We start from the raw sequence: 15,884 nt of genomic DNA on the forward strand, positions 1-15,884 counted from the left end.
CCTGTACAAAATTGCAACTTGTACATGACATAGGAATTAAGGGCCAAAAAAGGGCCAAAAAGAAGCATGTTTCTAGTTTCCAAACAATCATGACAATAACTTGTGTTTAAGTGTATGGATCTCTCTGAAATTGTACTACAAGGTTCAATATTACAAAGGAAAGCATGGGATTGAGTTTAAGGGTTATTGCTCCACCGGGGGGGGGGGGGGGGGGGGGATCTGAGTTTACCATTTTTTTAAGGGATTTTTTTTTTTTTTCCACATTTTTCAAATTTCGAATTTTGAAAAGTTTCAAGAAGAAATATTCAATTGCACAGTATTGTGCAATAGATGTGTTAGATCTTTAACCACATTAATTTTTGTGGCAAAAACCTATATTATGTCAAAAATTTGATCACAATCAAACTTCAGACAGTATCAAGCTTGAATTTTGTGACCAAATTTGCCCCAACTGTTCAGGGTTCGACCACTGGGGTCGTATAAAGCTGCGCCCTGCAGAGCACCTGGTTATGCCCTATTTATGGGCATTATGTTTCTGGTTTGTGCATCCATTCGTCTGTTTGTTTGTTCGTTCGTCCGTTCATTCATTGGTCTGTCTGTCCCGCTCCAGGTTAAAGTTTTTTGTCTAGGTAGTTTTTAATGAAGTTGAACTTGAAACTTAGTACACATGTTCCCTTTGACATGATCTTTCTAGTTTTAATGCCAAATTAAAGATTTTACCCCATTTTCATGGTCCACTGAACATAGAAAATGATAGTGCAGATGGGGCATCCGTGTACTATGGACACATTCTTGTTATGTTTAATAATAGTGAGTTTTGGTTGAGTTATGAGTATTATTATTTTTGGAAGAAAAAAAATACATCGAAAGCAATTATGGGACAGAGCAGGCTGGGTTGGTAGGGACTGCTTTTATGGTAATTCAAGTGACCTTTTATACATCTTCTTCCACCTCAGAGCAATCAGCTCTTTGATTATAAAGATGTCATTTTGAGTTAAATTTTTTTGCCACTTGTTCATATTTTGATAGATATTTGCAATGTTTTTATGCCCTGCCATAGCTGAGGGGCATTTAGTTTTACCTTTGTCCTTCTGTTTGTCCAACCATCTATACATCCCAAAATCAGTTTCCATTCTCTTATGAAACTTATACACATTGCTTATTACCATTAATCACAGATCAAGTTTGAATTTTAGTGGTGTCACTAATACCGTTCTAGAGTAAAAAAAATTGCTGAATTTTTCCCTTCTGTTCTCTAACTTAGGTTTGCCCCTTCCAAGTGTTATGAGACAAGTGTTATATAAACAATGCTTATTACTAGTGTTGGCAACGGTTAACTGGTTAACCGGTTAACCGTTCTAACGACCGAATACTGAATACCAAAAACGCTAACCGGTTAACCGGACTTTTTTGTAAATTTTAATAGATTTCATATAAATTTGTTTTGAAATCATTAAATAGATATAATTTCTTTAAAAAATGTCGTGGTGGTAATTAATTTGACGAATCAATTGTCCTGTATATTGATTGCTATTGTTAATAAAAAAAAAAAAAAAAAAAATTAGAACTTGTCTCTCAGCTTGGGGCAAGATATTAAGGAAACGTAATTAGTTACATGTTTTTTTAACAGTAACTTTAAATCAGTAATACAATTTAATTTTACGATTTACTTCATTATTTCATTTTTGATCTATAATATTGTGTAGACCGACATCTTAAATGTGCAATCTCGGTCGTGCAAGTCTTTGTCATTCTTTAAACTAAATGCTAACTCAAAAACTGTAAAAAGCCGACGTGAATGTTATCAATGTATACTTGATGGTACGAGTATCAGGATTAATCAATTTAGATTAAAACACTCCACATTATTTTCGGAGACAACAAGAGAAAACTAAGAATCATCGGTTTCAGACATATTCAATTCTACGAGATCAAGACGTTTTTTTTATTTTACAATCTGAAGTTAGTACAAACTCCATAGTTGATACCGTGTATATGATTATTAAAAGTTTAACTTTGACAGGAATCTTCACAGACAAGCCTTATAATACCAAAGGGCAAACTTCAATTCATTGTATTATAAAAACTTAAATGTATCACTTGCATGGAAGGTAGTCACATTGACACTCATACCACATCTTCTTATATCTATGTGTTGGGTCCAATGATTATACGAGTAACCCGTTAGGCAAAAGTGTACGATTTGACAACACTACTTATTACCACCAAACTCAGATCAAGTACAAATTTGGGTAGTGTCACTTTTACACTTCAAAAGTTATGTTTCTTTAACAAAGTTATTTGCAAGTTGGGGCATCATCTGTGTCCCATGGACAAATTCCCCATTTATTTTCTTTTGCAATTGAATATCTACTACTTGTAAATGTTGTATGTAGAATGTGTTATCAAAATTGCAAGAAAAAATCAAAGGCAGACATTTAGATAAAATTTACCCACAGCTTTTAATACTGATAGTTGTCTGATTTTTTTACGATAACACCTTCTTTCTTTTATACTACATTCAAGACCAGTAAATTAAGGAACACTTTTCTAAAAGCTACAATGCCTCTGAGGTTGTAAGGCATATAGTTTGGTAGAGTTGTTTGCTATTTAGTATTATCATTTATGCATACCTGTCAACCTGTGACGATGAAAATGCAGGTCATGACCTGCATTGAAGAATCAAATCTCAGGTCATAACGCGTACAAACTTTTTCGAGCTGAATTTCAGTATTTATGGTACATTTTCTTATAATGTATATCAAAGATACATAAACATCAATGCATGTTCACTTGGTTAAGTCATTTTAAATCTTATTTATTATTATTTCATTGCACTTTTAAAGATTTTTATATGTTCTTTACTTTTTGTCATCATCTATAATTAATTTCTCAAATGTAATTTTTAAATGAGCCTACTGGCTGTAGCCTTTAAACATACCATGTAGAGGTATTATATCTATGAACATGCATCTCTCAATTGGCAAGGAAATTAGACTATGATAAAATATAGTAATACAGTTAAAGGAAGTATAAATGTAAAAAATAATTTTTAACTTTTTTTTAAAAATTGTATAAAGGTATAAAAATAATGAAAAGTTATTTTTCAATATGTATTTGAATTTTATATTTTTATGATTTAATCTTTTTCACCCATAAAACGTAAATATAAGGAATAATTTTGAATGGTGACAAATAAGGGAAAGTAACTCTAGTTCAAATATGTTTGTAAACCAGTAGTGCAATTTATTTATGACCTAAAGTTAAGGTAATTGGTGTTAATTAACAGTGTGTTTGACACCAAAGCTGTCAAGTGAAGCCATGCACTTAATGGGTCACTTAATTTGACAGTTTACATAGCTAGATGAACTGCCTGTTCATGGAAGAATTACGAATTTGCCGGTATTTCAAAGGAATATTACTTATGAAAATCAATCTCAAGGCTAAGAAATACGGGTGAAATCGGGTCATTTTCGGAATTCCCGGGTTATTTCAATGACCCGGCGGGTGTCCTGGGTGATCCCTCAGAATTGTGAAAATCTCGGGTCACACCCCCGGAATACGGATCGGTTGACAGGTATGATTTATGTGTATTTGACCATATTGTACAATCTTTTCAAATTGTCTATACTTATGAGACTGCTATGACACATACACATTGTTTTGCCCTTTGAATAACAGGGAAAAATACAAAAGCTTGATATACACTTATGAATGTACATGTATACTGTGTACACAATTCTGTATTTTTTCCTTTTTTCAGAGTTGGTCGACATTTTGCTATATCATAGCAATCTTTTATGTATTGTTATTTTGCAGAACTGAAGATAACTAAGGAGTTAAAAAACATAAAATTTAAAGAATCAAATTCTGTATTGTTTGAATGTACAGTGTCTAAGAACAAAAGTCGAGCAACATGGCTGAAAGATGGCAAACAGATTCAGACTTCAGACGTGTCATATATTTGTCAATCGAGAGAGAATAGTCATTCTCTGAAAATTGAGAAGGCAAGCCTACAAGATATTGGAACATATACAGTTATCATTGAGGATAAGTTGAGCTGTGCAAGGCTGTCAAAAGAAGGTAATTTTATGCATGGAATAAATATTTAAATGATGAAAGTCATGAAAATTGATGTTAAAAATGTGCTTGTTTAAAGATTCAACATTCTTTTGAAAAACTATTACATTCATCCCAAACATAAAGCCTTAAATGGACAGTACCAGAAACAGATCTGGATATGAATGAAGATAATGTTACAAAAATGTTCTATACTGGACCAAACTGCAGTTTTCAAAGGAAATAGAAAAACAAATATTTGTATAATGCCTAACTTTGGGTGTTAAAATATAGATTGGCCATACAATTAAGTTTATTTCATATAAGGAGCAAGAGGTATGATAAGAGCCCCTGAAGTTAAAAAATATGGTAAAATTATTTAAGCCTTCTCAAAGTAAGGTAACAGGTTGAAATAACCTGCACCCCAAAAAAAGGGGTCATAATGCCACACCAAGTTAATAGTTCTTTGAATTTTCCCACTCCTGTTTTGGAGATATTGACTTACAATGAAAAAATATAATTACTGCTTCCACAAATTATTGGTCTGAATGCTGCTCAAAAAATTTGTTATTATGCCTACTGTAGCAGAGGGGGTATTCTGTTTTACCCTTGTCTGTCCGTCCTTAAGTCTCAAAGTTGGTTTCCCTCAACCAAATGTACTGAAACTTATACACTGGTTATTACCACAAAATACAGATCAAATTTAAATTTTGATGGTGTCACTTTAACCAAGACTACAATGTTTTGAATTTTTGGCGCTTACAATAGCTTTTAACTTAATTAAAAGTAACTCAAAATAAACTCTTTAATTATAGGATTCTCTTTATTTAAATACATGTATTGAAAAAGAGGCATCAGGTATTCCATACATTGACAGCAGTCCAACTACAATGAACATGATATCATAAATAGACAAGAATCCAACATGATATCTTTAATGTTACCTTCAATGACAATGCAACAAGTTATTATATCATTTGTAATGCTCCAGATCTAGAAGGATAGATAGCATTTTTAAAGATAAGAGAAACCTTTTGAAATATACTTTATTTATTGAAATTAAAGGTCACTATGTTTTTAATACGCTAAACACTTTACGAAACCTATTCTAAATGAAAGTGATACATTATGATAAACAGAAAGTACAAAATAGGTAAAAAATAAGACAAGAAAATTGCTATTCAATGATGATCTATTATGAATTTTTGATCTTTTGGAGAGAATCTGCCAACCGCTAAATTGATGAAAAAGTTTGATAAAGAATTTGTATCTGCCTTTGAGGAAAGTCATGGAGAGCCAGACATAGAGGTTGCTTTAACAGTGACAACAGCTTTGTCTCTGGCTTCAGCGTCAGCAATTGTTAAATTTTCTGTTTCCTTCCTTTTAATAGGAACTTTTTGTGATAAATCTTAGATATTTACTTTGAAGTTGCATTCACTATCTGTATATATCAGTTTGAAGATTACAGCAAGGCTCTGCACCCTAAGTCATGGTCTAATGACGTTAAATTAATAAGTAATTTTTGGGATACATTTGCTTTCTAGCAATCTGTAGACTTTTACCATTGCCATCACGTCAACCGTCTTATTCTAAACATTAAGGATGATCTCAGATTCTTAAGATTGTCTTGCTTTAAATGGCCAAAACAAACAAAAGGATTGAATTTAAACAACTGTCCTATAATGTTCTTCCTATAATCTTCATGTTTCGATATTTCCCTTGACTTATATGCATGTTTTTAACAACAGGAAAAATCAGAATTCAGCAGTATTGATATTTACAGTAGTGTTTTTGTCGAGCCTTCGATTTTAGTCGAAAAAGCGAGACTAAGCGATCCTACATTCCGCCGTCGTCGGCGTCGTTTTCGGCGGCGTCCACAAATATTCACTCTGTGGTTAAAGTTTTTGAAATTTTAATAACTTTCTTAAACTATACTGAATTTCTACCAAACTTGGACAGAAGCTTGTTTATGATCATAAGAAAGTATCCAGAAGTAAATTTTGTAAAAATAAAATTCCATTTTTTCCGTATTTTACTTATAAATGGACTTAGTTTTTCTGCGAGGAAACATTACATTCACTCTGTGGTTAAAGTTTTTAAAATTTTAATAACTTTCATAAACTATCCTTGATTTGTACCAAACTTGGACAGAAGCTTGTTTATGATCATAAGATAGTATCAAGAAGAAAATTTTGTAAAAATAAATTTCCACTTTTCCGTATTTTACTTATAAATGGACTTATTTTTTTGGCCAGAAACAAAACATTCACTCTGTGGTTTAAGTTTTTAAAATTTTTATAATGTTCTTAAACTATCCTGGATTTCTACCAAACTTAGACATAAGCTTGTTTCTGATCATAAGATATTATTCAGAAGTAAATTTTGTGAAAAAAAAATTCACTTTTTCCGTATTTTACTTATAAATGGACTTAGTTTTTCTTCCAGTTAACATTGCATACAGTCTGCAGTTAAAGTTTATAAAACATTTATTAGATTCATAAACTATCCTGGATTTTTTACCAAACTTGGAAGCTTCTTTCAATCAAACGACAGTATCGAGAGGGAAATTTTTATTGATGTTTTTCCTCATTTTTGTTGAGTCTGCAATTAACAGCAAAAGTAGGCGAGACATTGGGTTCCGTGGAACCCTTACGAATTTTTATGAATTTAGAAACACGTCAGAGGGAATTCCCCAGTTTTGATAACATTAGCAAGAGTTCTCTGAATTCCAATTGATAAATCTATTTCTGTCATATAAGAACTGAAGTGGAGTTTTCTTATATGTCACCGTTATGAAACTGATATTTGGTATTGTACACTTCCATAAAGAAATAGAGGTCGTTTGATTAACATTTTCAATATGTCCTTGCTACAAATCGCAAGTCAATGGTTTGTTTAGGTAAATATGCGCATGCGTATAGTTTTCTTGACTTCAAGGGGTATCAGATTGAATGGTTGCTATGGATTCCCCACTCCATTGATTAATTTGAAACTCACGAGATCCTTTCTATGTCTGTCTGCTATTGAGGGTTATTGTTGTTGCATAATTTTAAATCATATACATCATTTAAATTAAAATAAATGTATACCACAACGTAAAAGTGTAACTAGAACACGGCTTCAGCCAAAATAGAGTCTTCCATATTATCGTTTCGAGTGGTCTCCCTTATACTTTCATCAATTCTGAATCAAAATACGACGATACGTCAAGAAAAATTAACTTGTTCTGTCTATAGACGTCGTATTATATTAAAAGCGATCGCAATTTGAACAGAGGAATGTGCACGGAAAGGAGTCATCTATGGAAAAAAAAATGAAGATGGTGGTGAAATTGTCGATTTGCAAAGAAAAGAGGAACACATTGGTACAAACAATTAAATATTTTTATTTTAACCTATGATTTTGAAACCTGTAAAAGAGAAAAAAAAGGGGAGGTAGAAGATTGCGAAGGAAAATTCAAACTCATAAGTTGAAAATAAACTGATAAAGCCATGGTAATGATTATTTAGGGAATAGATACTGTGAAAGTACTTTTATTCGTGGGGAAAAAATCCCCATGTAGATTTGACTACCTATAATATCTATAGAATACAATGAATGTCGGTAAATCTACCAAATGCACTATCTGTTGGACGATTACATCAAGGTCCTGGGCCCTAAGTCATGGTAAAAATGGTAAAAAATAGAGTCTTCCATATTATCATTTCGAGTGGTCTCACTTATACTTTCATCAATTCTGAATCAAAATACGACGATACGTCAAGAAAAATTAACTTGTTCTGTCGATAGACGTCGTATTATATTAAACACCATCGCAAACTGAACAGAGGAATGTGCACGGAAAGGAGTCATGCCCACTGACCCAAAGAATTCATGTAGAAAAATAGGTGATAAGGTACGAAGTGAAATACCTTCCGTCACTCTCAGGGACTGCTGTGGAAAGTAGACTTGGAATTGAAAGTACAAAAATAAAACACAATAAGGCCAGGATTTTTTAATTTGTTGGTTTACGGATCCGCCGACCTGATTTTGCCTATTTCCAGAATAAAAATAAAATTGACTTTTCATGCTTTTTCATTCCCGCCGACCCTAACAAATGCATTATCCCTGAAAAATAAATAAATTAGCCTTTTTTTATAAAATGAAATGCATTAATCACTAACAGAATTGATAACACTTTCTGTTGTGAAAAAATGAAACTTCCAGTTTACGTTTCTAAAAATAGATAAATCAATTATTAATGACCTTGACATGTCGTTTGGACAAATATTTTTGTGGAACGAAACCCGTGTTTAAAACCAATTACACAATAAGTTCGTTTCTCTTATTTGTCAACAGTCCGTAAGATGCATTTTCTCATAGAAATAGACTTGTCCAAATGTGGACAGGTGGAAGTTTAGGACATCAAGTTAAAGTACTGAATATTAACAGATCATTTAAAATTTTCTTGTTTCATAGATAATAAAAAAATTTCGTCCATTTGGATAAAAACAGGAATTCGTGACAACAGATTAACCCGATATTCTCGTTTTTTCCAGTGGACGAGTCTATTACGTTTTTGACGCGTGTGTTGAAAAATATTTTCTTACCACGCTTTTACATTTATTTCTTTATCAGTTTTCGTTCTTGAAGATCATTATTCACCAAGTTTTCTGGAATTGATTAAGAGCTATGTGAATTTGTCTTCCTTTATGAAATTTAATTACGTCTTTGTCCGTGCACCATCTTTTTTACGGGAAATTATTAGGCAATGTCATGCAATTTTTATTACAACTGAGCAATAATATTTCATTAAACTAAAATTTAAGAAATGATGACAAAATAGGATAACAAACATATTATTAGAAAGGTGAAATATATATTTATTTTGCATATCAGTTTTTTGTCTTGAAAGGTATTTTTTTTAATTTTTTTCCCGACCGACCGACCCGACTTTTTCATGGAGAAAATCCGTAAACCAACAAATTAAAAAACCATGGCCTAAGTACATTATTCAAACACTTGTATCGAGGATTGCTATTTTCAAAGTTGAATAACTATTCAGATTACGTAAATTACATTTTACCAAGCATTTTACAAGTGCAGTTGAATTATTTTTGAAAATAATACTAAATGTAATACATGTATCAATGAAAACAATTAATGGCAATCGCATCCCTCAGAGCAATCATGCTCTTTGATTAACATTAATTTTTCTGCCTAAGTTAGTTTGATTGAAACTACTTAATTGTGATATATATCATTGATAGTGGGTCTCATTGAGGTCTAAGCATGATGCGGGATTGCCGATTTTTTGTAGCGTGACACATGAAAGTCAAATTATTGTGTTGTGAAAACGGGAAATGAGGTCTTGCAGGACCCGGGAAATGACAAAATTGAGAATTGCTTATGTACATAGTGTAAGCAAGATACAGGAATCTGACAAAACAGTAAGCGGGATCTGGGATCGGAACCCCCCAATGAGACCCCCTAGATATATTAGTATGAAGTTACTATCAGTATATATCAGTTGGATGACTATTTTGAAGTACTGCATTCTATGTGATGGATAGTTGACTGTGAGTCGACTAGCAGTTTTCAGTTTGATGGGATCTACTTGCAATACATAAATGATATTTGGTATAAAGTTGCATTACTAACAGTACTTATTGTCCTTCCCTACGCCTAATCACCCTGCTCTGTCGCTCCGTAATTCTTGTATTAAGGCTTCAAAACGAGACCAGGCATTATTAGACATCACTATGTGAGAGGAGAAGGTATCAGCGACGTCACAATGCGAGAGGAGACATTATTAAGCTTGCTTTCATCAAGCGTAAAAATGTAGGGAGAGGGAAAAGACCAGTAATAGAACGATAAACAGATAATCAGGTTTTCTTTTATAAATATTGTAAAATATCAGCCGCTTGACATAATGTGAAACTTTTTAGCTTGGTTGCTGAGCTCACTCGCCAAAAAGGTTCACATTGTGGCTCACAGCTAATATTTTATGATATCAATGTGTGGAAAACTTGATAATCTATACATATCAGCTAAAATGGCTATTACAATTAATAAGCAATGTTGCTATCCATCAGATTGTCCTTTTCTGAATTTTATGCAGACAGGAGAGACATATATATATACACATGGAAAAAAGTATTGCAACACCTTGATTTTTTAAAACTTGAAAAATCAGCCTCTTATTTTGGATGGAATATGATAAAATATTTGTAAAATGATATTGAAATGTAGTTAATGATAACATTGGCATTAAAACGAACAAAAAATGTATGAAAATAAAATGTTTTATCTAACCATTATTTTTATAACAAAATGAAGTGTTTTTTGTACAAAAAAACTTTCACTGTAGTCGAACTTTACAATGTCAGACATTTCAAAATTAATCTTAACATGATGATTGTTCATATCATGGTTGATCATTATACCCCAAAGAATTAGTACTTTGTGTTCAGCCTCCATTCAAACGGATAACCGCATCTTAACGCCTTCTTTCTGATTCCTGCCATAAGTCAACTAATTTATTGCTAATTTGTAGCAGCAACCATTCCTGACGAAGGGTATTGTTTATTTCATGATGTGTTTGAACTGGGGTGTCCTTTTCGTGCATGTTACACCCAATAGTGTCCAAAATGTGCTCGATATGGTTCAAATTCGGGCTACAATCAGATCAAGGAAGATAAACCGAATTCCATTGGAACAATGGATTTTCCTCCACGAGGCTTATTTCCAACTTTGGTGAGCTCTGTACTATATTGGATACAGGCAACTGTGTGTCTGTTCGTAGGCAAAGGTCCCCTAAATTGTCTTATCGCAGGGTAACCAGTAGCGATGAGCCTATCTCGAACAGTTCTTGTTTAAAGGCTCCTGTATGGTTATCACTCTCTTTTTATACGACCGCAAAAATTTAAATTTTTCGTCGTATATTGCTATCACGTTGGCGTCGTCGTCCTGCGTCGTCGTCATCATCGTCCGAATACTTTTAGTTTTCGCACTCTAACTTTAGTAAAAGTGAATAGAAATCTATGAAATTTTAACACAAGGTTTATAACCACAAAAGGAAGGTTGGGATTGATTTTGGGAGTTTTGGTCCCAAAATTTTAGGAATTAGGGGCCTAAAAGGGCCCAAATAAGCATTTTCTTGGTTTTTGCACTATAACTTTAGTTTAAGTAAATTGAAATCTATGAAATTTTGACACAAGGTTTATGACCACAAAAGGAAGGTTGGGATTGATTTTGGGAGTTTTAGTTCAAACAGTTTAGGAATAAGGGGCCAAAAAGGAGCCCAAGTAAGCATTATTCTTGGTTTTCGCACCATAACTTTAGTATAAGTAAATAGAAATCTTTGAAATTTAAACACAAGGTTTATGACCATAAAAGGAAGGTTGGGTTTGATTTTGGGAGTTTTGGTCCCAACAGGTTTTTAGGAATAAGGGGCCCAAAGGTTTCAAAATTGAACTTTGTTTGATTTCATCAAAAATTGAATAAATGAGGTTCTTTGATATGCCGGATGTAACTGTGTATGTAGATTCTTAATTTTTGGTCCCGTTTTCCAATTGGTCTACATTAAGGTCCAAAGGGTCCAAAATTAAACTTAGTTTGATTTTAACAAAAATTGAATCCTTGGGGTTCTTTGATATGCTGAATCTAAAAATGTACTTAGATTTTTGATTATTGGCCCAGTTTTCAAGTTGGTCCAAATCAGAGTCCAAAATTAAACTTTGTTTGATTTCATCAAAAATTGAATAATTGGGGTTCTTTGATATGCCAAATCTAACTGTGTATGTAGATTCTTAATTTTTAGTCCCGTTTTCAAATTGGTCTACATTAAATACCAAAGGGTCCAAAATTAAACTAAGTTTGATTTTAATAAAAATTGAATTTTTTGGCGTTTTTGATATGCTGAATTTAATCATGCACTTAGATTTTTGATTATGGGCCCAGTTTTCAAGTTGGTTCAAATCAGGATCCAAAATTATTATATTAAGTATTGTTCAATAGCAAGAAATTTTCAATTGCACAGTATTCAGCAATAGCAAGAAATCTTCAATTGCACAGTATTGTGCAATAGCAAAAAATGTTCAATTGAACAGTATTGTGCAATAGCAAGAAATCTTCAATTGCACAGTATTGATTTGTGCAATAGCAAATATTTTCAATTGCACAGTATTGCGCAATAGCAAGAAATATCTAATTGCACAATATTGTGCAATAGCAAGAAATTTTCAATTGATTGGAGTTATCTTTCTTTGTCCAGAATAGTAGTTGAATCAACTTAAATCATTGTTTTATACAATGCACAATATATATTCACTTTTACTACCAACTGATAAATTAAAACACTCTTTACCATTCAGTGATAACAAGCACTTTTTGTTACATTTTAATATTTTATGATGTATTTAAATGAGTAGTTATTGTTGCTAACTCCATTAGAAATTTGAATTGAGATCAGTTTTGAAAAAAGGGAAAGGGGGATGTGAAAAAAAAATGGTGGGGGGGGGGGGGATGTTTAATTTTTCTCATTTCAGATTTCATAAATAAAAAGAAAATTTCTTCAAACATTTTTTTGAGAGGATTAATATTTAACAGCATAGTGATTGCTCAAAGACAAAAAAATTATTTTAAGTTCATTAGACCACATTTATTCTGTGTCCAAAACCTATGCTGTGTCAACTATTTAATCACAATCCAAATTTAGAGCTGAATCCAGCTTGAATGTTGTGTCCATACTTGCCCCAACTGTTCAGGGTTCAACCTATGCGGTCGTACAAAGTTGCGCCCTGCGGAGCATCTGGTTAGGATTGTATTGTTTGCAATGGGTTTCCTTCTGACCAACCTTTATTATGCTTGATTTTCCCTAACAAATGTTATAGGGGGTCTTCTTGATCTCGGAAGGTCTTTAACATCGTTTGTTGCCTAATTTTTATTCTCAAAACGACTTATAGTGGAATGGTGATGACCAACAATATGTGCAATTGTCACAGCGACATACCTGCGTCTCTCATGCTGATTATCTGCCATCTTGCTGCAGTTATGAGTTGTGGATGACCAATTACAAGCTTTCAATCGATAACTTTATAAACTTGGTTATTCAAAGTGTTGTAAACAATGAGGATAAAAACACTGTTTTATTGTTTACAAGTACAGTAGCTGCATGTGCAGATAAGAACTTATCGAGTTGATATTTATTGATTGAACTCAGGTGATGTTTAAATAATATGCTATACTAGTTCTATTTCAACAAATTATATCACAAAAAAATAAAGAGTGTTTTTTTAATTTGAATTTGAATTTGGTGTTGTAAAACTTTTTCCATGTGTATATATATATACCGTATTTATTCTAATAACGCCCTGGGGGCGAAGACAATTTCCAAAAGAAGGGCGTCAATTAGAGAAACAAATTTTGTACCTTACTTCATTTACCTTTACCTTAATTTTTTTGAAACAGACTATAGTAACATACACATGTTTCTTGATAATTGTCTCCATTATCTATAAATAGCGTTTATCTGTAATGTGACCTCAATAAAAACAATAACATTTGATGTATAAATTTATTCAATATTAGTTTAGAAATGCATGCCTGTTTATAACGTTGAACTTAATAGCGTACTGTGTAACTGACAGATCTATTTTTGGAACTTGTACACACTGTGTTGTATTATCGTAGTGGATTAAAACATGGGCATTATTGATTTTTCGTTTCATGTTTCTGAGTGACCGGGTCGATGTCTTTGCAATATTGTAATGGGTTAGTTTCAATTTTATTTTTTTAACTACAAAATGGGGGCGTTTATTAGAAGTCAAAAGTACTGAACGCACAATTTTCAGTAGGGGGGCGTTAATAAGAAGGGCTTTAAATAGAATAAATACGGTATGTTTATTTATATATCATTTTAATATATAAAAGTGCATGTTTATACATATATGGAACTGAAGAAAATATTTTGATATACCAGAGGAGTGAGTGGTATACTGCAGTGCAGCCTTTTAACTTGTTTCTTTTATTTTCAGAAAAATTGTTGCAACCAGAATCAGTCCCATCTATGGAAAATAAAAATGAAGATGGTGGTGAAATTGTCGATTTGCAAAGAAAAGAGGAACACATTGGTACAAACAATTAAATATTTTTATTTTAACCTTTGATTTTGAAACCTGTAAAAGAGAAAAAAAAAAGGAGAGGTAGAAGATTGCAAAGGAAAATTCAAACTCATAAGTTGAAAATAAACTGATAAAGCCATGGTAATGATTATTTAGGGAATAGATACTGTGAAAGTACTTTTAATTCGTGGGGAAAAAATCCCCATGTAGGTTTGACTACCTATAATATCTATAGAATACATTGAATGTCGGTAAATCTACCAAATGCACTATCTGTTGGACGATTACATCAAGGCCCTGGGCCCTAAGTCATGGTAGAATGATGTTTAATTAAAAAATAATTTTTAATGTTAAGTTCTCTGCTTTTAAAAGTAAGTTTGATTAAAACTGTACTTATATTAGTATGAAATTGCATTTTTATCAGTACATATCAGTATGAAGACTATTTTGAGGACTTGCCCTCTATGTCATGGTCTGAATTTTATGCATGCAGGCGAGACATATCTTTTTGTCAACAGTTTATTTATTTGTCATTTATATAAAAGTGTATGTTTATACATGTGATACTGAAGAAAATATTTTGAAATACCAGAGGAGTGAGTGGTATACTGCATTCACCTTAGATGTCTGCGCCTCCTGTTCTCCTAGATCTGTTGTTTTTGGTGATCAGGTAGTATGCAGCTAAAATTTAACAAATCAAATCAAAGTTTTCCTTTGGTGAAATGGATCTACATCTGATGCAAATATTACTTTATTTTTTCAGAGGATGGTGAACACTTGTCTGATGTTAAAGTTACAATGGAAAATACCAAGCCTTTATCAAATAAACAAGGTAATCACTGAAGTAACAATATTTAAAAATTGTTTAAATCCTTGTCAAGTAAATAAATTATATATTAACAGTTGATTAAGGTAAAAACATAAAGTTTTCCCTTTATGAAATGGAATTACTTCTGATGCAAATATAACTTTACTTAATAATAATCTAATAGTTTAGACTTTTTCAGATGATGGTGAACATTTGTCTGCTGTTAAGAAAGTTAAAGTGGGAAATACCAAGCCTTTACCAAGTGAACAACAAGGTAATCACTGAAGTAACAATATTTAAAAATTCCTTGATTCCTTGTTAAGCAAATAAATTATATATTAAAGGGGCACTAGCTGTCAAATTCATGGTCACCGATTTGACTCAAATTCTCATATTTGATTTATAACAATGTAAAACATTTATCCAAACTATCATAAGTCTAAAATAAACAGTTAACAGAGCATGGGGTAGATAATATATAGGTTCGTTTCGTGTGTATTTTAGTCCAGACGCCATCTAATTAACTATCGATTTGACCTCAGATGACCATATAAGCGATGTAAACATAAATAAAGAAATGAATAGATTAAACCAACACGTGCAATAGGATTTTTATAGGTCTGTTTGATTTTATTTTGTAGATTAAAAATAGATGTTTCTCATTGTTTTTAACCGTATAAGAATGATTTTATGTGCATCCAATTAGTAATCAAATGATTTACCGTAGTTTCACTTTCATTGTTGACATTCTTTTTCTTTAAATAACCAGTACACGTACAATGCATGCGTTGTCAATCTTTAGCTAGGGGTTAAATTGAAGTTCATATGAATACGGATTTAAAGAGGTCGACTCATTCACTTGCAAGTGAATAACTAATTATCAATGTTTCTTAGCGTGATTTGACAAAATTGAA

The 15,884-nt window shown here is 32.3% G+C and overlaps 1 protein-coding gene across 1 annotated transcript; it reads left to right on the forward strand.

The window, feature by feature from the left end:
- Positions 1-2,104: 2,104 nt before the first annotated feature.
- Positions 2,105-15,305, forward strand: LOC143066247 (titin-like). The gene is made up of 5 exons (XM_076239239.1): positions 2,105-2,111; positions 3,820-4,083; positions 14,076-14,171; positions 14,926-14,994; positions 15,170-15,305. Exons 1-5 carry the CDS (start codon positions 2,105-2,107, stop codon positions 15,253-15,255), a joined length of 522 nt encoding a protein of 173 aa, XP_076095354.1. The 3' UTR covers positions 15,256-15,305.
- The last annotated feature ends 579 nt before the right edge of the window (positions 15,306-15,884 follow it).

This window comes from Mytilus galloprovincialis, chromosome 3 (genome assembly GCF_965363235.1).
Source record: "Mytilus galloprovincialis chromosome 3, xbMytGall1.hap1.1, whole genome shotgun sequence".
Lineage (NCBI taxonomy): Eukaryota > Metazoa > Mollusca > Bivalvia > Mytilida > Mytilidae > Mytilus > Mytilus galloprovincialis.

Bases quoted from the DNA above. Each gene is read 5' to 3' on its own strand.
- LOC143066247 (XM_076239239.1), top strand. The intron at 14,172-14,925 runs GTACAAACAATT...TTATTTTTTCAG, and splicing joins AAGAAAAGAGGAACACATTG to AGGATGGTGAACACTTGTCT. The intron at 14,995-15,169 runs GTAATCACTGAA...AGACTTTTTCAG, and splicing joins GCCTTTATCAAATAAACAAG to ATGATGGTGAACATTTGTCT.